The 24,166-nt window shown below is 44.6% G+C and overlaps 1 protein-coding gene across 1 annotated transcript in view; it reads left to right on the top strand.

Moving 5' to 3' along the window:
• LPCAT1 (lysophosphatidylcholine acyltransferase 1) overlaps positions 1-24,166 on the top strand; it is a 243,208-nt gene that overhangs the window by 206,158 nt on the left and 12,884 nt on the right. The window contains exons 12-13 of the mRNA XM_040353529.1: positions 6,437-6,535; positions 21,326-21,467. Coding sequence (XP_040209463.1) covers positions 6,437-6,535; positions 21,326-21,467 — 241 coding nt within the window. The remainder of the gene's footprint in view (positions 1-6,436; positions 6,536-21,325; positions 21,468-24,166) is intronic.

Here is a 24,166-nt window from a genome sequence, read left to right as displayed (position 1 = left end):
CTAGGTATTACCTTATAAATGTAGCAATGACATCATTACTATGCTGCACATGGCTTGTGCAGAAAGCAGAGCTGTGGGATGGACCTAGCAGAAGCCCCTTCTACTACAGGCTGCTCACACAGGGGGTGGATACAAAACCAGAGTGTGGCAGTGGCCAGTCTGGTGATGTACTTAGGCTGAACTGGATGGACTGGTGTCTTTATTCAACTTTACCAACTACTGTATAGAACTATGTGGAAGCCTCTCAACAAAGGAAACCGCGCTATAGCTGAAAGATGGTTTGCGTCCCCTGGGGCATGGTCTGTGAGCACAGCTGATCAGGGTAAAGGGCCAATCACAGCTGCCCTTTACCATGTGATCAGCCGTGTCCAATCCCAGCTTATCAAATGTAAACATATTTTTAGTCCTTTCCTTACGCGCAGTGTCTGTGTGAGAAAAGGAGGGCCAACACCTGGGGCACGGCTGCCAGCACATCTGTAAATGGGGAAAAATTACGTATTAGCTAAATTTTTATAACCGTAAGTAAGAATAACCTTTTTTTTTTTTTTAATCTGACTTTTTTGTTTGTTTAGCAAAAAATATTGAACCCAGTGGTGAATAAATATCACCAAAACAAAGCTTTATCTGTCTAAAAAATAATTATAAAAATTCCATGCTGGTACAGTGTTGCATGACAGTGCAATTGGCATTCAAAGTGCAACAGCTCTAAAAGCTGAAAATTGACCTGGGCAGAAAGAGGGGGTAAGAGTGCCCAGTATGGAAGTGGTTAAGCTAAAGACAAACAAGCTCCTTTCTCATTCACACCACTTGTATCTACAGTTTCAGAAGATGCAGTCTTGGAAAAATTGTTTTGAAACCTACATGTACTTACATATTGGTGCACCATCGGCCCTATTTTTAGAGTTCTCATTTAGGCCCCTTTCACACTGGGGCGGGAGGCGCGGAATTTCTGCAGGATTCGGCCGCTAGCGGTGCAGTATTAACCCCCGCTAGTGGCCGATAAAGGGTTAATACCGCCCGCAATGCGCCTCGGTTTCCCATTGTTTTTTCTCTCCTGCCAGCGCATCGCCTCAGTGTGAAAGCCCTCAGGCTTTCACATTGAGAAGGCTGGGCTAGAGTTTTTCAGGCGGTATTTAGGCGCTATTTTTAGCGCTGTACGGCCTGAAAAACTCCTCAGTGTGAAAGGGGTCTTACACTGTTCGTTGTGAAAAAACAGTGACTTGCTTACAGCTTGCAAGGCAAGTGGGGAGGCTGCTTGTAGTGTAAACTTCAGATAAGGAAGGTGCTCCTTAAATAGATAAGTGTTTAGGGCTTGTATAGGGAGTTTGGTTACTCCAGATCTACAAACTGGTTGGAATGAAAGAAATGTTTTCCTGTTTGGTGGAACAATGCTTTATTTAAAGGCAAATGCCAACCAAACCAATGTTTGAGCTTTTAGTGGATGCCAAGGGTTTGAATCCACTTTCTGGCTACTTATACTTCTCAGGAGCTAAATAGTAAGATTTTCATGAAGTATACTTTTTCTACTCCCTTTTCATGTTGCCATACTAATTGTGGGGTTGTAAAGGTAAAAAATGTTTTCCCTAAATAGCTTCCTTTACCTCCTTCACTTACCTCATCCTTCAATTTTGCTTTTAAATGTCCTTATTTCTTCTGAGAAATCCTCACTTCCTGTTCTTCTGTCTGTAAATATACACACCGTAATGGGAGGCTTTCTCCCTGGTGTGGAGAAAGCCTCTTGAGGGGGGAGGGGGCGAGCAGGATAGTCAGGATGCCCACTAACACACAGCTCCTTTTAAGGAGGACTGCACTAAGGTAAAGGAAGCCATTTAGGGAATTTTTTTTTTACCTTTACAACCCCTTTAATCCCTTGTAGCTTGATTTCCAATGTTGGTGTTTGAAATGGTCATGGCACTTGAGTGAAAGTGGGAATTTTTGTAGGGATATCATATTCTTATATTGATGTCAGCAGCCAGCATACAATTTAACTTGTCAGCAAATAACATTTCAAAGGTTCAAAAAGTTCCACTACTAAGTGGCATTAACCAATCAGCAGTAATTTCTTTCTTTTTTTTTTTTTTCTCAAAAAAGGATGTTTATTGGTACATATGGAAAAAAAACTGAGTTGCATACATTTTTTTCATAAAACATTAAGAAAAATAAACCGTTAGACAGTCACTCCAATAAAAACAACATTGGACTACTATAAAAACATGAAAAGAATATATGTAGTCTCTCACATTCCATAACCCATCCCATAGTAGACGGTGAACCAGGCCCGGGCCCACCCACTCTCCCCTATATATGTCAGCATATTGATTAAGCTGTGCTCCGCTGCACCCATATTTTAAAGCAGTAACCTGTCCAACACCAATTTGAGCGGTGCTAGCCCTGGTGTATTCAACCAAGGGGGCCCACATCAATTCAAACTTCCCCTGTCGGCCTCTGTGCTGGTATATATATTTCTCTGCCCAGAGAGTAAATCCCATCTGAGCTATCCATTCACCCAACCTGGGGGGTTCCGTGGCCTTCCAGTGATGGAAGATAAGTTTGCGGGCCTGGAAGAGGGCCCTGCCAATGGCTTTTTTCGGATTGTCAAGTGGCAAGTCATCTATAATGCCCAAAATACACACTTTAGGGTCTTGTGGTACCTGAACCATAAACGCCTCATTCAGGGTTTTAAGAACCCCTGTGCAATAGGGGTGCAGTTTAGGGCACCACCACATCAGATGGATGAGCTCCCTGTGATCTCTAGCGCATCTAGGCCAGTTATCATCCCCCACCAGGCCCATTCTGTACAGCCTAGCAGGTGTAAAGTGTACTCGTAGAACAATATACAATTGTGATAGACATTGTGCCACGTTAAGCGAGGACCCCTGTATGGCTAGCAATGCCTCCTCCCATTGTTCCTCCTCAAAAACGCCTACACCCCTCTCCCAGGAGGTCACCACTCTAGAGGGGATACCCGGTAGGAAGGATGAGAGTAGCATGGCATATGAACTGGAGATAAAGCCTTTAAAACTGGACACCTCAGTCATATAGTGAAAAATCGGGGCAGGGGACAAGACCCACGGATTGTTCCCAGCCTGGGCCTTAATAGCATGGCTCAACTGCAGGTAGTAAAAGTGCATTGACTGCGGCAGTCCAAACTTCTCCCGTAGCTCCACAAAAGAGAGCAGACGGCCACCAGAGAAGATATGAACCAAATGGGTAACCCCATGATTTCCTCCATTGCTCTCCACAAGTCTAAAGAAGCAACTCCCCATAGTACTGATTGTTCCAAATTGGGCTGTTCCCTGTAAAGCCGTCTATGTTCTGAAATTGACAATCTTTGTTCCAAATTTTCTGAATCAATGCATAGGTGGGGAAGAGTCTGTTCGACTTAGCACATTGTAATGCTTCAAGACCTGTAACTACACTATCCATGCCAGTCATATGTTGTAATATGTCCACCACCGGGTCACCCAACCCCCTGGATATAGCTTGAGCAATATGTTGCAACTGAGAGGCTAGATAATACAGCCAAGGATTGGGGAGAGCTAGCCCCCCTGCCTCCTTCGGCTTCTGTAGCTGTTCCAATTTAATTCTGGGAGGTTTGTTGAGCCAAAGGAAAGCCCGGAAAAGGGAATTGATAATTCTAAAGACTTTCAGCGGGACCACCATAGGGGTATTATGCAAAATATACAAAAGCTGCGGCATAAAAACATTTTTGTAAGGTTTACTCTACCTACCAGGGACATTTATAGTTTTGACCATATTTTAGACTTATCTCTAATCCTGCCCACCAAGGGAGTGAGATTAAGAGCAATATAGTCGAGTGGCTGAGGCGTAACCCAGACACCCAAATATTTAAATTTAGTGGACATCGGGATGTTCTGCAACGTGGGGCCTTGAGGGGCCACAGATTCTAGCATCATAATTGCAGATTTAGTCCAATTGATTACGAGGCCAGAGAAGGAGCCAAAGGTCTGAACCACTGACATAGTCTCACGATGGGATCCCGACATATCACCCAATAAAAACATGGTCATCCGCATAAAGCATAATCTTTTCATGCGTCTGTCCATATTGAAAACCCGTAATTTAGGGGTTGGAACGCACCAATGCCGCCAAAGGTTCTATGGCAATAGCAAACAACAAAGGTGACAGGGGGCAACCCAGCCGGGTCCCCCTGTAAAGCGGGAAGGGAGAAGACACTCTGCCCTCCTCCCTGATGACCGCCAAGGGGGAATCGTACAGGAGCTTGCACCCAAGATTGGAACACCAGCCCAAAACCAAATTTGGTTAACGTCGCCCATAGGTACTGCTATTGAATGCCTTATGTGCATCTAGAGACAGCAATGCCCTATGCCCCGTATTATCCACTGAGGATTGTATATTAATGAACAATCTCCTGAGGTTAATAGCGGTAGATCTCTCCGGTATAAAACCTGATTGATCTGGGTGTATAACTGACGCTATCACCTTATTCAATCTCATCGCCAATACTTTGGCCAGGATTTTTATGTAATTTTGACGGAGCGAAATGGGCCTATAGGAGCCAGAGTCTAGTGGACCTTTCCCGGGTTTAAGTAACAGGACTATACTGGCTTGTCTCATGGAGTTAGGGAGCCGTTGCAAGTCCCTGGCCGCATTCAGAGTGCGAAGCAGTTTTGGTAGCACAACATCCCCATACCATTTGTACACCTCAATCGGCATGCCATTATCCCCTGGTGCCTTGGAGTTAGGAAATAAGTTGGTAGCCTCAACCATCTCCTCAATAGTAATGGGAGCTTCAACCTGGGACTCCGTCAAACATGGTATCTCTATCCCCTGTAGAAAATCCAGAGTCTCCTCCAGCGTGTGGGTTTGTTTTGATTTATAGAGATCAGAATAGAAATTTACCAGTTCCCCCGTGACTAAATCAGCAGTGTTCACCAGTCTTTCCCCTCCAACACCCAGGGCCCCAATGGATGAAGTCGCCTGTTGTGACTGAACTATTTTAGCCAGAAGTTTACCCGTCTGTTCCCCATCCTCGTAGAAGGCCATTTTAGTAAAACGCTTTTTGTCCGCTTTAGAAATATCAATTCTAGTCAATGCGTCCTGTGCAGCTATCCATGCCTCACGGGAGCCCTCCCCTGAGTTGGCTATGTATTCCGCCTCTAAGCATTTAAACATTTGAGCAACCTGATCTCTGTTCAGCTGTATCATGTTTGATGGCATTCACCTCCGCTGCATCCCAAGCAGCATTCGTGTCAGGATAAATCGGCATGTCTTTGCCAGTAGGCCACAACGTCGTTCTCAATTTTTGCATGGGAGGGGAAAAGGTTTAGTCAAAAGGCATTCAATTTTCATGGTGCTCGCGACAAATTAGACCCGGGTCTGACCTTTAAGTGGAGTAGGAGGTGGGAATGGTCCGAAATACTCCTAGGGAGATACTGTATACCCTCAACATACTTTGATGCCGAGGTCGAGCACAGACGCATATCAATCCTGGATAAGGACATGTGCGCCTTGGCAAAGCATGAAAATTGAGAAATCGTTTCTCTAGGGCATTTCTCTTTCTCCAGGGATCTATCCACCCACTTTCTCCATAAATTTCGCTAGGGCCGGTCTTGCCGCCCCAGCGACTCCCACTGGGGCAGGGTGTCTATCCAACTGCAGGTCTATAATTCCATTGAAATCCCCCACCACAACCAAGGGCACATCCGGGTTACACAACTGAAAGGCAAGGAGAGTACGCAATGTTAAAGGACTGAATGGTGGAGGAATATACACCGCAGCCAGAATGAATGTCAATTGGTACATTTTGCAAAGTAAGAACACATACCTCCCCTCCTGGTCAATAATCAGCAGTCATTTCTGACCTAAAAATGTCAGGCTTAGTCTGAACCATGTCTAAAAAAGATTTAACTGACGAACAATTTTTTAAAAATTTCAAGCGTTTGTTACCTCAGCGTTTAATATTTCTGATATGTGCCCTCTGTGCCATGTACTTGAGAACGTATTCTGTTCTCTTTGTATTGCTTTCTTTGTGTGAAATACTGTAACGTTCCTGTCAGTCCTTCTGCTTTCCTATTAAAAACTGACCACACTAAGCAGGAGAACACACCGTGTTCAGTTCTCTAGATGTTCTGGGAACTTGGTGTACTCTCCTCCAGTGATCAGACTTGTCCTGACACACCTCCCCTTCACAGCCATTCATTGGGAAGCTTAGTGTACTGCTGCTTCTCCACCCCCAGCTCTTATGCAGCTAAGAACAGAAAATATGATCACTAATAAAAAAAAAAAAAAGGGAAATAAGGTATTTATAATATATTTTTTTTAAATCTATACAAAAATGTTTTGCCTTTTTATTTCTATTTTAAACTGAATGGGTTGTTTTACAAGGTAATTGTTTACAATTACACTTTAAGCAATGAACGTCACATTTTCTGATTACTGTGTTTTTTTACAGAATGAAGAAGGTGCAATTGACCTACGGGAGTATGTTATTGCATTGTCTGTTGTGTGTAGACCTTCGAAGACCTTGGACACCATTCAGTTGGCTTTTGAGGTATTTGTTTATTATTGTAATGTTAAAGTAAACCTGCTCCAAGCCCCATTCTAAGCCCTATACTAACTAGCCTGTAAAGGAAAAATGTGTATACTTACAGGCTAGTTGGTATAGGGCTTAAAATGGGGGTGGAATTAGGTTTAAGCTTCGATAGATTTAGACTTTTACTTTCACTGGTAACATAAATGCAGGGTTTTTTTTTTTTTTTTTTAAAGCATCTATATTACTGCATAATGTTTTAACTTTTCTTTCTTCGCTACATTGTTATCTTTGGGTAGATTGAAATAGTAAAAAAACAATGGCTTATTCCTACTTAACTTTGTGTATCATACCCACTCTAAGAGATCCTGCTCTGAGAGAAATACTTGGCTATTGCATGCCACCTCCTGAATATGTTGGTTGTTTACTGTTTAGGTAACATGTTGATCCAATGACTTTGGTACTTTGAATCACTAGAGTGGAACAAGAGTGAGGCCTGAAGTTTTGACTCCATTGTCTGCATACTTGTGCTTTATCACTGATTCCACATACATTTTTCTGTGGGCGGTCAGTGAGGTGGAAATGTTGGTTGTATGCAGAGCACACAGCCAAATCTCCTGGTCTAAATAATAACACATTTCGTCTTTATGATATAATGCATCTCAGCTAAAATTCCACTCACCAATCATTCGATTTCCCATTAATTCAAGTAAAAAGACATCACCATCCTACATTCTCAGCACGGCCAGCATGACTGATCCAGCCTATCACAAAAGCTTTCACAAACAGGAAGTGATGTCACCAGCAGCCAATCGCCTCCTCCATGGGAGGTGACCTCCACACAGGAAATGACCATATAAGGATTTGACAACACAGGATGTGACGATACAGAAACCCTTCTAACAGGGTTAGTTAATAATACAACAACATGAATACAATACAATACAATTAAATGATTCTGATGGGTGTGTCTGAGCAGAGACAGGGTGAATGGGAGCCAAACAAACATGGACGCCATCTCTGGGCATAACAACCCAAGACTCCCGTTTTTACTGCTGATAGGAATCCTTATTCTGCGCTATTCCAGAGAACAATGCATATCTGGATTATACTATTATTGCTTGTGGAAGGGAGGCTATCTGCAGGCATGTGCTATGAATCCCGACCATGCTGATTAGACATCCCATAGACAAGAGCGCACATCCGCCTATAACCAATAATGTCCTTGCAGAGCGAACATACCCCCCCCCCCCTCGATGATCGTCTGCGCTAATGCACAGAGGGCCCCTCGTCGGTGGACATATCCCCACTCTGCAAACATCATTCTCCAACCTTAAGACGTTTTCCACTACCAGACGGGACTCAACCAGCGTCAGTCTGCCCCAGTCAGCTCTTTAGAGCGGGTTGCAGGAGAACTAACGCTGGGAGACACTATGACAATACATATTAAATACATCTTCATAAAGTTTCCACGACATCAGTAATGACCTCCTTTTTTTATTTTTCTCTTATTACATGCTTTCTTTGAGTTAAACCTCTCACTCAGTTTATATATAGAGTGGTGAAAATAATTATTTGATAAATGTGATAGTAATGAAGGGTCTATAATTTTTTATCATAGGTTTATTTTAAATGATAGAGATGGAATATCAACTAAAAATCCTGAAAAAGCACATAAAACAAATGCTATAAATTTAAGTTGCAGGTCAGTGAGTAAAGTAAGTATTTGATCCCCAAGCTCTTGTTGGTAACCAGAGGTAAGACGTTTCATGTAGTTGGAGACCAGGTTTGCACACCTCTCAGGAGGGATTTTAGTCCACTCTACAGATCTTTTTCTAAATCCTTAAAGGGTCACTAAAGGAAAAAAAATGTTTTGCTGAAATGACTGTTTACAGGGTATAGAGACATAATAGTTAACGGATTCCTTTTAAAAATGATTAAAAATAGATTACCGTATTTATCGGCGTATACCGCGCACTATTTTGCCCTGAAAATCAGGGCAAAATCGTGGGTGCGCAGTATACGCCGATACCCGATTTCCCGCCATGAGTTTGAATACTGCGCCCGCATATAGCGAGCGCAGTACACTCGTGAATCTTCGGCCAGTCTCGGCGCCTCTCGTACTGACGTCCTGAGCGTACAGGACGTCAGTGCGAGAGGCGCCCAAGCCTGCCCGAAGATTCACGAGTGTACTGCGCTCGCTATATGCGGGCGCAGTATTCAAAGTCGTGGCGGGAAACGAGCGGGAGGACGCCGGACCCGCCGAAGATGGACGCCGGACCCGCCGAAGATGGAAGATGGACGCCGGACCCGCCGAAGATGGAAGATGGACGCCGGACCCGCCGAAGATGGAAGATGGACGCCGGACCCGCCGAAGATGGAAGATGGACGCCGGACCCGCCGAAGATGGAAGATGGACGCCGGACCCGCCGAAGATGGACGCCGGACCCGCCGAAGATGGACGCCGGACCCGCCGAAGATGGACGCCGGACCCGCCGAAGATGGACGCCGGACCCGCCGAAGAGGACACCCGACGAGGCCGCAGATGGACGCCGCGCAAGACATCAAAACTGTAAGTACAAAATAACAAAAAATCTTTTTTTCCCACAGGATTGGGGGCCACTTTGGGGGTGCGCGGTATACGCCAGAGCGCGTTATACCGCGATAAATACGGTAAATTCAATCATATAATGTGCCTCTAGTTTCACTTTCGTTTTAAACTGGTTTCATGTTTCTGTGAAGTAAAGAGACCCACAGAACAAAAACAAACAAATCCAGGGCAGTGTTTTGTTTTTAAAATGAATCTGATTGGTTCTGAGGAGTTTTAGACACACAGTAGTGTGGTATGAATTACTGCGCTGCCAAAACATATAAGTATCAAGCTGCTGGACACGGCAACTGAAAAGTGAGAAGCAAACAAACAATGTGGACAAAGGAGTGCAGCGCTCTGATACAATCAAAATAAATGTGACAATGAAGTCAGAAAAATTGTTTTTGCATAAACAAAATAAATGAAAAATGCACATGAAAAGGAAAAAATACGTCAAACAGTATACATATAAAGTCCAAATGGTGCCACGTGATGAGTGAATATCATATAGTCCAAAGACCAATCAACTCAAACCGGAATTGAGTGATTTAAAACAATAACTTTCAGTGATGAAGCGAATGTGAATGGAGTTAGAATTCCAAATAAAGAAAGAAATCCCACCACCGGTATAGATGCAGGCTTGCCAGAATGAATGGACTCTGTGAAAATTACTTTTCCAGAGTCGATCGGGCTTGATAAGTGTTTGAACACTAGGTATGAAGTCTCTGCAGGATGGGAATATGGGTAGATGGATGTGAAGCGAAATTCCTGGAACATGGAACCAGACTGGAGAACCTCTCGCTCAGGAATTGCAGGAGATAAACATCCGTGTTTACAGATCCCACATGAATGTAAAAAAGAGAAGGGGGGACGCCATAGTGTGACACAATGAGGTCATCCCTGATGCATTTCGTGTCAACACACGTTTTCAATGGGGTATCCCTCTCTTGTGGCCAGCAACAATATTTATACAAAACCCCCACAATGCAACTCACCATCTGGGAGGAGGCAATTAGCTTACTCACATTAGCACCTGCGTCTAATAGCATCCTTGTGTGTGCTCCGAGTATCATGGGTGTGGATGCCCCATAGCAGATTTGCAGACAAGGTGAGAAAAAAAACCTTAAAAGGGGCTGATAGCCTGAAATAAGGAGCGCTGGATCTCCGCGCTTCCAGGGTATAGCAAGATGCCGGCGGAGCGTGCGCTCCACGCCTCGTTTTGAAACCACACTCTGATAGGGAGTCTGTGTAGCCATGTGTGACAAGCGGATAGGTGCACATGACTACACTGCGATGTGAGTGTCGGAGGAGGTGGGGGCGGTCTGGAGAGAAACTACTGTGCGGTCCAAACCTCTCTATGGACGCCGTTATGCGTTTCACAGGGGCTAACCGCAAAATAGGAATCTACTGCAGTGAAAAAAGCATCTTAATAAAACGTAACAGATAATAAGGCTGTATAGATAATACCCACTAAGACCCCAAAGGAATAATATCAGTGGAGTAAGTGTATGGGTAATAAAATAAAAAGCTTAAAATATATAGTGGGACAAGGTCAGACCTTAGGAATAAGCGCCAATGACCCGGCCACTATAAATGGGATATTTAAAATATTGAAAAACGTTTAAAAAAAAACCATGAATGGATTAAATTGAGAATATTATGTATTAAAGATCTGTAATAAAATGACCGTCGGTCATTCCATTCACATTCGCTTCATCACTGAAAGTTATTGTTTTAAATCGCTCAATTCCGGTTTGAGTTGATTGGTCTTTGGACTATATGATATTCACTCATCACGTGGCACCATTTGGACTTTATATGTATACTGTTTGACATATTTTTTCCTTTTCATGTGCATTTTTCATTTATTTTGTTTATGCAAAAACAATTTTTCTGACTTCATTGTCACATTTATTTTGATTGTATCAGAGCGCTGCACTCCTTTGTCCACAGAGTTTTAGACACACAGCTTGGATTACAGTGAAAAGCTGCCATGAGATTTATCATAAGGAGCCAGACAAGCAGGAAGTGTGGAGATCACAGCAGAATTAAAGCAACTTAAAAGCAAAAACGAACAATGAGGACATGAAACCAGTACTGCAGTAAGGTAAAGGAAGCTATTTAGCTAACAAAAAAAATTCCTTTAGTGATCCTTTAAGGTTTCTTGGCTGTCTCTTGGCAACTCGAAGTTTCAGCGCCCTCTATAAAAGGATTAAAGTGTGGAGACTGACTAGCTCACTCCATGACCTAATGTGCTTCTTTTTGAGCCACTTCTTTGTTGCCTTGGCGGTATGTTTTGGGTCATTGTCATGCTGGAAGACCCATCTTCAGTGTTCTGACTGAGGGAAGAAGGTTCTCATCCAAGATTTTACAATACATGGCCATGTACATCTAACAGAGAAACAGCCCCAAAGCATCATGTTTCCACCTCCGTGTTCGACTGTAGAGTTCTTGGGGTCATAGTCCGCATTTTTCTGCCTCCAAATACGGCAAGCCGAATTTATGCTAAAGGGCTCAATTTTGGTCTCATCTGACCACAGCACTTTCTCCCAATCCTTCTTTGAATCATTTAGATGTTTATTGGCATGACTGTACATATGCCTTCTTGAGGCAGGGGACTCGCTGTGTTTGGAGGAAGAAAAATGCTGACTATGACCCTAAAAACACCATTCCTACAGTCAAACGCGAAGGTGGAAACATTACGCTTTGGTGCGGTTTCTCTGCTAAAGGTACAAGCCAACTTTGCCACATTGAGGGGGCCAATGGATGAGGCCATGTGTTGTAAAATCTTGGATGAGAACCTTCTTCCCTCAGCCAGAACACTGAAGATGGGTTTTTCAACCTGACAATGACCCAAAACATACCTCCCAAGGCAACAAATAAGCGGCTCGAGAAGAAGCACAATAAGGTCATGGAGTGGGTCTAGTCAGTCTCCAGATCTTAAACCTATAGAAAATGTATTGAGGGAGCTGACACTTTGAGGTGCCAAAAAAAACAAGGATTTATAGAAGATCTGTAAAAAATCGTGGACCAAAATACCTCCTGTGATGTGTGCAAACCTGGTCACTAACTACAAGAAACGTTTTACCTTTGTGCTTGCCAACAAGGATTTCTCTGTCAAGTACTAAGTCATGTTTTGCTTAGGGATCAAATCCTTATTTTACTCACTGAACTGCAACTCAATTTATATCATGTGGTTTTTTTTCTGGATTTTTGGTTGATAGTCTATCGCTATCATTTAAAATACACCTGCGATAAAAACAATGGACGCTTCATTTATTTGTAAGTGGGCAAATTTACAATATCTGCAGGGGATCAAATAATTATTTTCTGATATAGATAGGGGTGTGTGTGTGTGTGTGTGTGTGTGTGTGTATATATATATATATATATGCATGTATATATGTATGTGTATATATAATAAATATATATATATATATATATATATATATATATATATATATATATATATATATATATATATATATATATATATATATATATATATATATAATCTCTAATATGGCAACCCTCTCCTATTTCTCCTACAATACAGTGCTCATTGTTTGAGTACTGTTAGATGGGAGTGTGGGAAAGGGTCCTTTGCCCTTTTATAAGCCATTTTTTTTTGTTTATACTCTTGGTGCCTGCAAACACAATAGTGGGGGTGTGTAGGCAAAGTAAGGCCGGCCATACACAGAGCAAATTTCTTTCCTGCTACCACAGGTTTCAGGAAGGAAATTTGCTTGATTCCCCCACCAACATGGTTCGGGTTGATGTGGGTATCCCTCCTGTCCCTTTTAAATAAATCCACTCATGTGAATAACATTGTATAAAAGATATATTTTGAACATTAATATTATATGAATGAAAACCGTTCAAAGTTCCAAATAATTCAATCCAAATGTCCCATAAAGTGCACCGTGCGATCAAAGAATAACTCCTCTAGCGATTTCCAGTTAGTCTCCTCCTGTGATATCTACTCCACCACTGTGATAAAATAAAAAACTCTTAGGCCTCTTTCACACGGAGCGGACCGTTTTTGTGTCCGCTCCGTGTGTGTGTGTCCATCGGCTCAGCAGGTATCCTCCGTAATCCCCGCTGAGCTGTCGGCGGACAGGGCGGTCCCCGCACACTGTGCAGAGACCGCCCTGTCTTTCCTCCGCTCTCCCCTATAGGGAATCGGATGAAGACGGACCGTCTGTCAGTCTTCATCCGATCTGTTCCGCCGGACGGAAGAAAAATAGGGTTTTCTTCCGTCCGAAAAAACTGATCCTGACGGACGCGGATGGTTGCGGACGTTAGCGGATGCTCCATCCGCTAACGGACGCGATCCCATAGGGATGCATTACAAGTCCGTAAACGGACTTGTAATAAACAGACCAACGGTCCGATAATGTGAAAGGGGCCTAACTAGAGCGAGTGAATTTCAGAATATTAAAGAGGTCACTCGGCACTTTAAAATGAATGTACAATCAACCAGATATTAAATGTTATCAACTGGCCCTGCATCTACTGCAACATCTCTCGTTTCTTATGATGCCACGTGACATGCAAAAATAAAGAACAGCCCTCCCAATAGTGCAGACAAATTAAACCACTTTTATTAAATGCAAGAGTGTAACTCTCAAGTGTTTAGACAATAAAAGTTCCAACAAACATCTCCTTCCCTCCACAGTGGACATGATTATATTGAAGTCCATTGTCGGTATCTAACTGTGTGGCATGCTGATAGAAGTTTTTGAAGCATGTCTGTCCCTGTCACTTTCAGGTGTAGCTTCCAAAGGTTATGCTGAGGAAGTGATCATTTGCATTGTAGGGTGTGCGTATAGGGTGTGACTGTAAATCGCTTACAATTTGGGACCCAGGGATGCCATAGATGAGGTTTTGCAAAGCTAGTTTTCCCAGAGCGTCTTTCAGGACAGCACCTCGAGAGATGGTGGCTCCTCCCTCTCCAACAGGAAACACCTTCACTTCAAACTTTAAAGGGAGGCTCCTCCCAGCACACCTCAGTTTTTTGTTTCCTCCGACCCGGAGGGAACATCTTCTAGGGAGTTCTTATAGGTCCAGGGAAGCCCTGGATTACTCCCGTTTTTTCTTACCTTTTACAGGCTAGACGCCTGGGAGACTCCGCTCCCCGAGCTACCCGTTTGGCGACGGTAGTAGCCGGGCTCCCCCTTCCATACATCCGGGGTTCCGGGTGCTACAGGCGGGCGAGGTGTGCTCAGTGGGGCCACAAGTAGCAGGGGATGGCGGCCGCATGCGCGATTCGCGCCATTCTGTTTACAGCGCGGGCACCGGCCGAGTGCGTCATTTCCGGCGCGCCGGCCAGGAAGGGGCGGAGCGGGAGCTGGTGCCGATTTCCGCTTCCGGTCCGGCGCAACGCCGCTATAGGTCTCCGGAAGCCGGTCGGTGAAGCAACGGGTGAAGCGCTGGTATTCTGCAATGGAGAAGTGGCTTGGGGGCCTGTCTGGGCACTGGTTGGTCTTTATTTTCCTAGTGCACCTATTGTTGGGGTCCATAAGTGTGAACAGGGTTCTTCACTAAGGTCTCCCTGCCTTCTCTTCCCTGTTTTTTTTCCTTGCAGGCTAAGTCTGACACTAGAAGGAGATGTCCATCATGTAAAACTAAGATGAGTGACAGCTGGAAGAAGGCACTTTGTAAACCATGCATTGATTCTTTGATACAGGAGGAGTCAGCCGCTATGCGGGATGAACTGATTTCCTCAGCAAAGAAAGAACTACTGTCCACATTTCAGTCCTTACGTGAGTCATTAGTTCCGCCTCCCACCCCTCTAGCTTCCACTTCCCAATCCTCTCAGGATTCAGTGTCAGTACCGGAACTGATTTTGGGAACAGGCGACGCAGGTCCCAGGGAAGGGGGCTCTCAGGTACCAGACAGCGAGGACTCAGAGGAGTCAGAAGGGGAGTCAGTGGGGCACCCACTCAAAATTTAAACTATCCCTGGAGGAAGTGGACGGCTTAATCAGGGCTATCCATTTAACTTTAGGCCTGAGTGAGGAGAAAAGGGATCTAACCTTGCATGACCGCATGTATGCGGGTCTGGGTGAGTCAAAGGGGCGGGTCATTCCGGTCCATTCAGTGATTTCTGAGACCATAGTTAGAGAATGGCAGGACCCAGAGAAAAAACCCTTTTTGCCTAAAGCACATAAGAGGCGCTTTCCCTTTGAGGAAGATCAAACAGCAGTTTGGAATAAAGTCCCAAAACTTGATGCGGCTTTCTCGCAAGTATCTAGGTCCACGGACCTGGCCTTTGAGGACATGGGTGTTCTGAAGGACCCCATGGATAAGCGCATGGATCTCCTCCTCAAAAGATCTTGGCAGTCAATCATGAATGGTTTAAAGCCCGCCATGGCCACAACCTGTGTTGCCCGGAATCTAGAGTTCTGGACAAATCAGCTGAAGAATCATATTTCGGCTGATTCGTCGAAAGAGGAGATTCGGGAATCTTTTTCTACTCTGACCGCGGCAATAGCCTACATTGCGGATGCCTCAGTGGAGGCCATTAAGATGTCAGCAAGGTCAGCGGCCCTGGCAAATTCGGCCAGGAGAGCGCTTTGGCTGAAAACCTGGCCAGGGGATGCGGCATCAAAGAACAAACTTTGCGGTATCCCTTTCTCAGGAGATCTCCTATTTGGTCCAGACTTAGATAGTATCCTGGACAGGACCGCAGATAGGAAGAAATCTTTCCCGGTCAAGAGGAAAAGGCAGCCCCCTAGACGTTTTTTTCGTCAGCAAAGGGCACAGGATAAAGGCAACAAACCCCAAGGGGACAGGAGAGGTTGGGTACAGAAAGCCAAAGAAAAAAAGGGAATCCTTTTCAATCCTCCTGCACAGTCCCAAAAAACGCAATGACTCGGCGTCCCGGGTTGGAGGAAGATTACAAAAATTTCTTCCGCGGTGGTCAGAGATAACCACCAATCAGTACATTCTGACCACCCTGTCCCGGGGTTACGAGATAGAGTTTTCAGAAACTCCACCCCAAAGATTTCTGGTGACAAATTTCCCAAAGGATCCAGCAAAATCCCTGGCCATGAAATCCTCTTTAAGGGAGTTGAGGCAGCAGGGGGTAATAATAGAGGTACCTCAGGCAGAGCAAGGCCTGGGTTTCTACTCCCATATTTTCCTGGTAAAGAAACCGACAGGAAAATTCAGGATGATCCTAAACCTGAAACCCTTAAACAGGTCAGTCAGGTACAGGAGGTTCAAAATGGACTCTATTTTCTCAGTCCGGAATCTATTGACGCCAGGTTGCTTCATGGCGTCAATAGATTTGAGGGATGCCTACCTGCACATCCCGATCTCTCCGCGATCCCAAAGATACCTCAGGTTTGCGGTAAGGAGAGGGGGGATAGTTCAGCACCTGCAGTACAGGGCTCTGCCTTTCGGGCTCTCATCCTCACCCCGGGTGTTTACCAGGGTGATGGCGGAAGCCTTGGCCCCGCTGCGTCTGCAGGGAGTGGCAGTGGTCCCATATCTAGACGACCTGCTATTTTTTGCCCCGTCAAGGGAAAAATTACTGATAGACTTGGCCACGGCTCAAACTCACCTGGAGTCCCTGGGGTGGATCCTGAACCTTCAGAAATCCTCACTGGTACCTGCTCAGGATATTCTGTTTCTAGGATTTCAGGTGAACTCTCTGAGCCAAAGTATATTTCTACCCCAAGAAAAAAAGATCAAGGTCCAGGAGACAATCTCTCGACTTCAGTCCAATCAACCCATATCCATAAGGCAAATAATGGCAGCGTTGGGACTATTGACCTCAACCATGCCTGCAATCCAGTGGGCAAGGCTGCACTTTCGGTGCCTACAGAGTTTTCTGTTAAGGTCATGGGATCACAACCTCAATTCCCTGGACAATCTAGTAAAGATTCCATCTCGGGTAAAGAGATCCCTATATTGGTGGAAGGACCAGAGGGTTCTCTCGAGAGGTCTGGAGTGGTCTTTTCCAGTGGGGGAAAGGATAACGACTGATGCCAGTGCCTGGGGATGGGGAGCCCACTTGGGAAAGAACTTCGTTCAGGGCCGATGGTCAAAGGAGGAGTCAGCTCGATCCTCGAACTGGAGGGAGTTGAGAGCAGTCTCATTAGCTCTAGAGAGGTTTGCTCCGGATCTACTAGACCACCACGTTCAGGTGCTGACGGACAACGCTACGGTCGTAGCGTATCTAAACAGGCAGGGGGGCACCAGAAGCAAGCCCCTGCTGATGTTGGCCGAAAGCACCCTGTTATGGGCAGAAAAGAATCTGCGATCCCTCTCAGCGGTACACCTGAGGGAATCCCTGAATGGGGTGGCAGATTTTCTGAGCAGGCGTCAGGTTCGGGAGTCGGAGTGGTCTCTAAACCCCGAAGTCTTCGCAGAAATCGTCAGCAAGTGGGGTCAACCAGAGGTGGACCTATTTGCTTCGAGAGAAAACTCCCAGGTACCTCTGTTTTTTTCTCTAAACAGACTGGAGGGCTCCCTAGGGGTAGATGCCCTGGCGCATCCCTGGAGATTTCGCCTCTGCTTCGCTTTCCCCTCGTTCCAACTGATTCCATTAGTCCTGAGAAAGATTCAGAAGGAGGGAGTCCCAGTAATCCTGATTGCTCCGTATTGGCCCAAGAGAGCATGGTTCTCAACACTCCTAGGCATGGCTACAAGACCATGTTGGCACCTACCTTGCAGGTCAGATCTTCTGAGTCAGGGTCCAGTGTGTCATCCGGACGTATTCAGGCTCTCCCTTTCAGCTTGGTTTTTGAAAGAAAGATCCTAGAGGATAAGGGGTTTTCAGATTGGTTAGTGTCTACCCTATTAAATAGCAGGAAGAAGGTCACAAGAGCCATCTACGCTAAGGTTTGGAGAGTATTTACGTCCTGGTGTCACACTGCTAACATGGAACCTAGCAGCCTGAAGGCCATCCTAGAATTTTTGCAAAACGGAGCAGATATGGGGTTAGCGGTCAGCACTCTAAAAGTGCAAGTATCCGCCTTAGCAGTCTTCCTAGAAAGATCAATAGCCTCCGAACCGTTGGTATCAAGGTTCTTTAGAGCCCTCTCGAGGGCTAGGCCGCCACAGGTCAAGGGTTTCCCGAAGTGGGATTTGTCAATTGTTTTGAAAGCTTTAGCTGAAAAGCCTTTTGAACCTTTGTGTGATGCTTCTCTTAGAGATGCTACCTTGAAGGTTCTTTTCCTGGTCGCTATCACCTCAGCTCGTAGGGTGAGCGAACTACAGGCCCTGTCAATAAGGGAACCGTATTTTTCTTTATTTTCGGATAGGGTTGTGCTTAGAACAGACCCAAAATTCTTACCAAAGGTAGCCTCAGCAGCCAATCGCGCTCAAGAGATTGTACTACCTACGTTTTGTTCAAACCCCTCGGGGGGAAAAAGAATCGTTTTTTCACATGTTAGATGTGAGAAGGGCTCTGTTATGCCATCTTAAAATAACAGAGTCCTTCAGACACTCAGATTCACTATTTGTTTTGTTTGGGGGCAAAAGAAGGGGCCATCCAGCCTCAAAGGGCACGATAGCCAGATGGTTAAAGCTAGCCGTCAGGGAGGCCCATTTGCATGCAAAGATTGTCCCACCAGATGGGATCTGTGCCCATTCTACACGAGCGCTTGCGACCTCATGGGCAGAGAGAGCTGGTGCCACCCCGGAACAAATCTGCAGGGCGGCGACGTGGTCAAGCTTTAACACGTTTGTACGGCATTATAGATTGGACCTTATTTCTGCCAAGGACCAAGCATTCGGCAGAAAGGTCCTACAAGCTGTTGTCCCGCCCTAAGGTGGTAAGTCTCTGGTATCCTCTCGAGGTGCTGTCCTGAAAGACGCTCTGGGAAAAAGCAAGTTAGGCTTACCGGTAACTTGTTTTCCAGAAGTCTTTCAGGACAGCAGCAACCCGCCCGTTTGAGATACTTGTTAAATGTGCCATGCTGTGACTAACCTATGTGTTTATATGTTCCAGCCGGGGCCGGAGGTTTCTCGATAACAACTGAGGTGTGCTGGGAGGAGCCTCCCTTTAAAGTTTGAAGTGAAGGTGTTTCCTGTTGGAGAGGGAGGAGCCACTATCTCTCGAGGTGCTGTCCTGAAAGACTTCTGGAAAACAAGTTACCGGTAAGCCCAACTTGCTTTTTCTAGTAGAAAGTTACTGCTGCAATAAAGGGACAAAATGGTAATAGTGATGCTCCTCAGTTATGGGACACAATGTGGATAGTGGTATCCTGCAGTAAGGGGATATAAAAACACATTTGGTGATCCTTTGCAGATAAGGCTGGCAGATGGTGGCTGGTGGGGAAAGGGAATAGCCGCTCCAGGTGGGAACCCAGACGAACATCCACCATTGCAGACCACTCAGGTGCAGGCAATGCACTTGGCAAAGCTGGAACAAAGATTGTCTCTGGACAGCCGCACTCTGAACAAATTATAGCCTTTATTGAAAAAAAGGACAGCACTACAAGTCACAGCAACGTAAAATAAAACCCAACTTCTGACGCGTTTGGCACCAACACTAGTGCTGTCCAGAGACAATCTTTGTTCCTAGATGGAGGCTGGTGCCGAACTTTTTTTCACCAGCCTCCACAAATGGTTTGTTTAGTTTTTATGTTCTTGAGGAAGCAGGCCCAGTTTATTTTGCACAAGGGCCTATTGCATTCAGAAAATGCCCCTTATTCCTTTTTGTTTTTAAATGATTTGATCCTAAAACTGATCTCCAGTTTTACTGTGACAACATGGCCCTAAAAAACTGTTTCCTACACTAACGTGAGCACTCACTGGGTATGATGTATAAACTGTATGTAGCTTCAGCTACATACAGTGTTCCGGCTATGGAATGCAAATATCCATTCCACACCCGATTATAAAATGGAGTTTGAATTGTTGTGAATTGTTGCTTAAAAATGCTGAAAAACGCATCTATTCTGTGTTTATCAGCGTTTTTGAGCCATAAGCTTTTGTGGGAGTATAGTTTTTCTAAATAAAACTAAAAACCGCTGAAAAACTCATTCTATAGCTTTCTACAGCTTACGCTACTGGCGTTTTTACAACGCCCAATGTGCATTAAGCCTAAAGCTGGAAATCCGATTTGGCCAAATCTTTTGTTTACATGGCAGCGCATTCTGTTGAGAATATCTTGTAAAGTAGTTATCCTTTCAAAATGTGTACTTGGCACTTATGTTAAGTTGGCTTAAATGTCAGCTGATTCCTGCTGTATCAGGCAAAATTGGAGCTGTAGGTGGCCCTGTGAGCACCACCCTGCACCACAATTTTGTTTTTCAAAAATTCAAAAAAGATCTGGATGGAAAGTTGTCAGTCAGACCGTGAGTGCCTCCAATCCAATGCAGCCACTGTTTAGGCATTCAGACAGCTACAGATGCAGAATACTAGCAGGGGAGATTCCTCCCTATACATGGTTTGGACAACATATACTTTTTCTTTAAATCAAGCTTTCTATATTCTGTTCGTGTTCAGAACTCCGCCAGAAATGTCATTTCCTGCTCATATGTTTGGCTTACTGCTCTTTCTAGTAGCTTTTTCTTATTACAACATTGTGACCAATTATGACTATAGACTGTGGTGTAGACCATCCCACTTGGAGCCCTTTACACTCGCAGCGCCGCTCTTTATAGCAGTGCTTTACCGTTGTTTTAGCAGCGCTTTTCGGCCGCTAGTGAGACGATTTAAACCCCCCTCTAACAACCGAAAAAGGATTAAAAGCGCTGCTGCAGCAGGGCTTTGCTGGCGCTGCCCATTGATTTCAATGGGTTGGGGCGCTTTAGGAGCAGTGTATACACCGCTCCTAAAGCGCTTCAAACGAGCTGCTTGCAGGAATTTTTTTTGGACGTCTTGCCAGCGCACCGTGTCAGTGTGAAATTTCTCTGGCTTTCACATTGGGGTGAAAGGAGAGGCCCTTAACGGGCGCTTTTGCAGGTGCTATTTTTAGCGCTATAGCACCTGTTAAGCGCCTCAGTGTGAAAGGGGTCTTAGTGTGTTTTTCTTTTGTTTTTTTTGTTGCACTTGACATAAGTCCGTTAATTTTTGGTCTACATTGCAGTGCTAGGAAGTGAAGAAGTTGGTAGCCAGAAGGTATTGTTGGTACCTCTGTTAGAGGGGCTAGTGTGCAAACTCTATACATACTTTCAATATAGCCAAAAAAGGCGGTTTTAACAGAAATATATAATTGTCTTTTAGGCTAATGTTTGATATGATAATTTTTGTCGTTTTTAGATGTACCAGTCAGAGAATAATAAAACCATAGTAGAAGATGACTTGACAGTGATTCTGAAGACTGCACTGGGAGTGTCAGAGCTTAGTGTAACAGATATTTTTAGAGCAATAGATGAAGAAGAAAAGAATAAAATCACATTTGGTAAGTACACCAAAGCGTTATCAGGATAGCTATGTATTTTGTATGTTTTTATTTATGCGTGGATTTAAATAGCTAGACATTTCCATCACTTTTTTTTTTTTTTTTTTTGTTAATTTCCAAGCTGTATTTATAACTAATTAATTTGCTGTTCTTACTAATATGGAAAAAGTCACCAGTGCTATCTGCCCCACCTCAGAACCTGCAACCTACACCAGGGTGTCCACAGTACCTCCCTCTGTATTATACATAGGGCCTCATGGCATAGTTTCATGCAGAGCATATTCCTCCTCTCACACCCAGTGTCTCAAGTCTTTCTTCTGTACATTGGTAGCTGGTGCTAAACTTTTTTTTTTTGGGGGGGGGGTTGGCCTCACATCTACATCATACAGCTGCATAGCCAACCTGCCCAGCTCAAGCTTGACATCTGTTGCTGACAACAGCTACTACAGCAGTTGCAAGTTAAACTTGCAAATTGCCAGCCAAATGTCAGGCCACCACCACCAACAGTCCCAGACGGGGTGCAGTGGCAGCTGTGTGAGCAGCATAGCTAGCAACTACAGCAACTATTTTCAGAACTTCTCGGCACCCTCTGTTTTTGATTATTTCTCCCATGCCCTTCAACCCCATGTGCAATTATGGGTACATCAACACCTAGCAATACAACAATAGCTCCTCCTTCCCCGTCATGCACAACCCCCTTCCTCCTCTAACGTGGCTTCCCTGGCTTCTCCTCCTGGCCAACCCTGCCCTGATTTGGCCAGGTGGAGAAGCCGGAAACTAATAGCGAATATTGATTCGCTAGTGTCATAAGTGGGGTGTGTTCTGAGCCCAACCTTTTTTAAGCCAATGAGAGCCTCGGGCTCTAGTCATGTGTGTGGGGGAAGGAAAAAAAAAATCATAGAAAGCTGAGAGTCCCCTTATGGACTGGCCACAACTGCTACTGTATGTAGTGCCTCAGTCAATGCCTCTGCTTTACTCATCACCTTCTTCATACTATACAATACATTGCTCATACATCTGATACATGCAATTCCCTTTTCCTGTGCATAGGGCCAGTGCAAGGATTTTTGTCTACACAGGAGAAGGTGCATTTTGGTGCTCCGCCCCCATTATCATCCTACTACTACTTTCTTTCCGCTCCAGAATACAACCACCCAGCCCCATATGACAACCCATCTACGGCTAAACCACACACTATACAATTTGATTGTACAATTTGAATACAATACTAAGAGTTATTAACAATTATGTGGTATAATGGCCTGCCTGACTTGATACTCAATACAAAATAATATTCAGGTTTGTCTTCATATGACTAAGTTTGGTGAGACTTGGCCTAGGTTCACAAGTATATGCAATTCCAGCGCCAGTACCCGCACCGCATCTCTCCCTCAGGCAGTTCTTACTGCTCTCTGTGAACCGCTACACAGACACCGCATGGGATTGAAACCGCATGCGATCGACACAACATTGTGGGTGCAAATCACATGAGATGTCTGTGTTCACACAAGTGTAAACTCAGGCTAAAGGAGATTGTACACAGCAGAGCACTATACCATTCCTGCTCCTGCTGACCCCTCATAGTTGGTTCTCATAGTTGGTTACATAGTCAGGTTGAAAAAAGACACAAGTCCATATAGTTCAACCATAAAAAAAAAAAAAAAAAAAATATCGTACAAATCCCAGAAAAAAAAAAACAGCAGAGCATAATCCAATTTGCTACAGCAGGGGAAAAAATTCCTTCCTGATCCCCCAAGAGGCAATCGAATGTTCCCTGGATCAACTTTACCTATAAATGTTACTACCTAGTTATATTATGTACATTTAGGAAAGTATCCAGGCCTTTCTTGAAGCAATCTACTGAGCTGGCCAGAACCACCTCTGCAGGGAGTCTATTCCACATTTTCACAGCTTGTACTGTGAAGAAAATTTTCCGTATTTGGAGATTAAATCTTTTTTCCTCTAGACGTTAAGAGTGCCCCCGTGCCCCCGTGTCCTCTGTGTTGACCAACACCAAGTTCACTATATGGACTCCTTTATATATTTGAATCATATCCCCCCTTAATCTCCTCTTCTCAAGAGAGAATAAATTCAATTCCTCTAACAGGGATATGCAATTAGCGGACCTCCAGCTGTTGCAAAACTACAAGTCCCATCATGCTTCTGCCTCTGGGTGTTATGCTTGTGGCTGTCAGTCTTGCTATGCCTCATGAGATTTGTAGTTCTGCAACATCTGGAGGTCCGCTAATTGCATATCCCCGCTCTAATATGTCCTTATAGATGTGCTCCTCCATGCATCTTATCAATTTGGTTGCCATTCTCTGCACTTTCTCCAGTTCCCCGATATCCTTTTTGAGAACTGGTGTCCAAAGCTGAACTGCATATTCCAGATGAGGTCTTACTAATGATTTGAACAGGGGCAAATGTATATCTCTCTCTCCATACCTCTCTTAATACAAGAAAGGACTTTGCTCGCTGCATGCATATTCTTAGCCCCCAAGTGCATAACTTTACATTTATCAACATTAAACCTCATCTGCCACATAGTCGCCCAATTACAGTGCTTTGAGGTCGGCTTGTAAATTGGAGACATCCTGTAAGGACGTTATTCCACTGCATAGCTTAGTGTCATCTGCAAACACAGAAAAGTTACTTTTAATCCCAGACCCACAATCATTTATAAATATCTTAAAAAGTAA

Source organism: Rana temporaria, chromosome 5 (assembly GCF_905171775.1).
Source record: "Rana temporaria chromosome 5, aRanTem1.1, whole genome shotgun sequence".
NCBI classification, from domain to species: Eukaryota; Metazoa; Chordata; class Amphibia; order Anura; family Ranidae; genus Rana; species Rana temporaria.
Note: the sequence above shows the minus strand (reverse complement) of the source record. Positions and strands in the feature narration are given on the sequence as shown.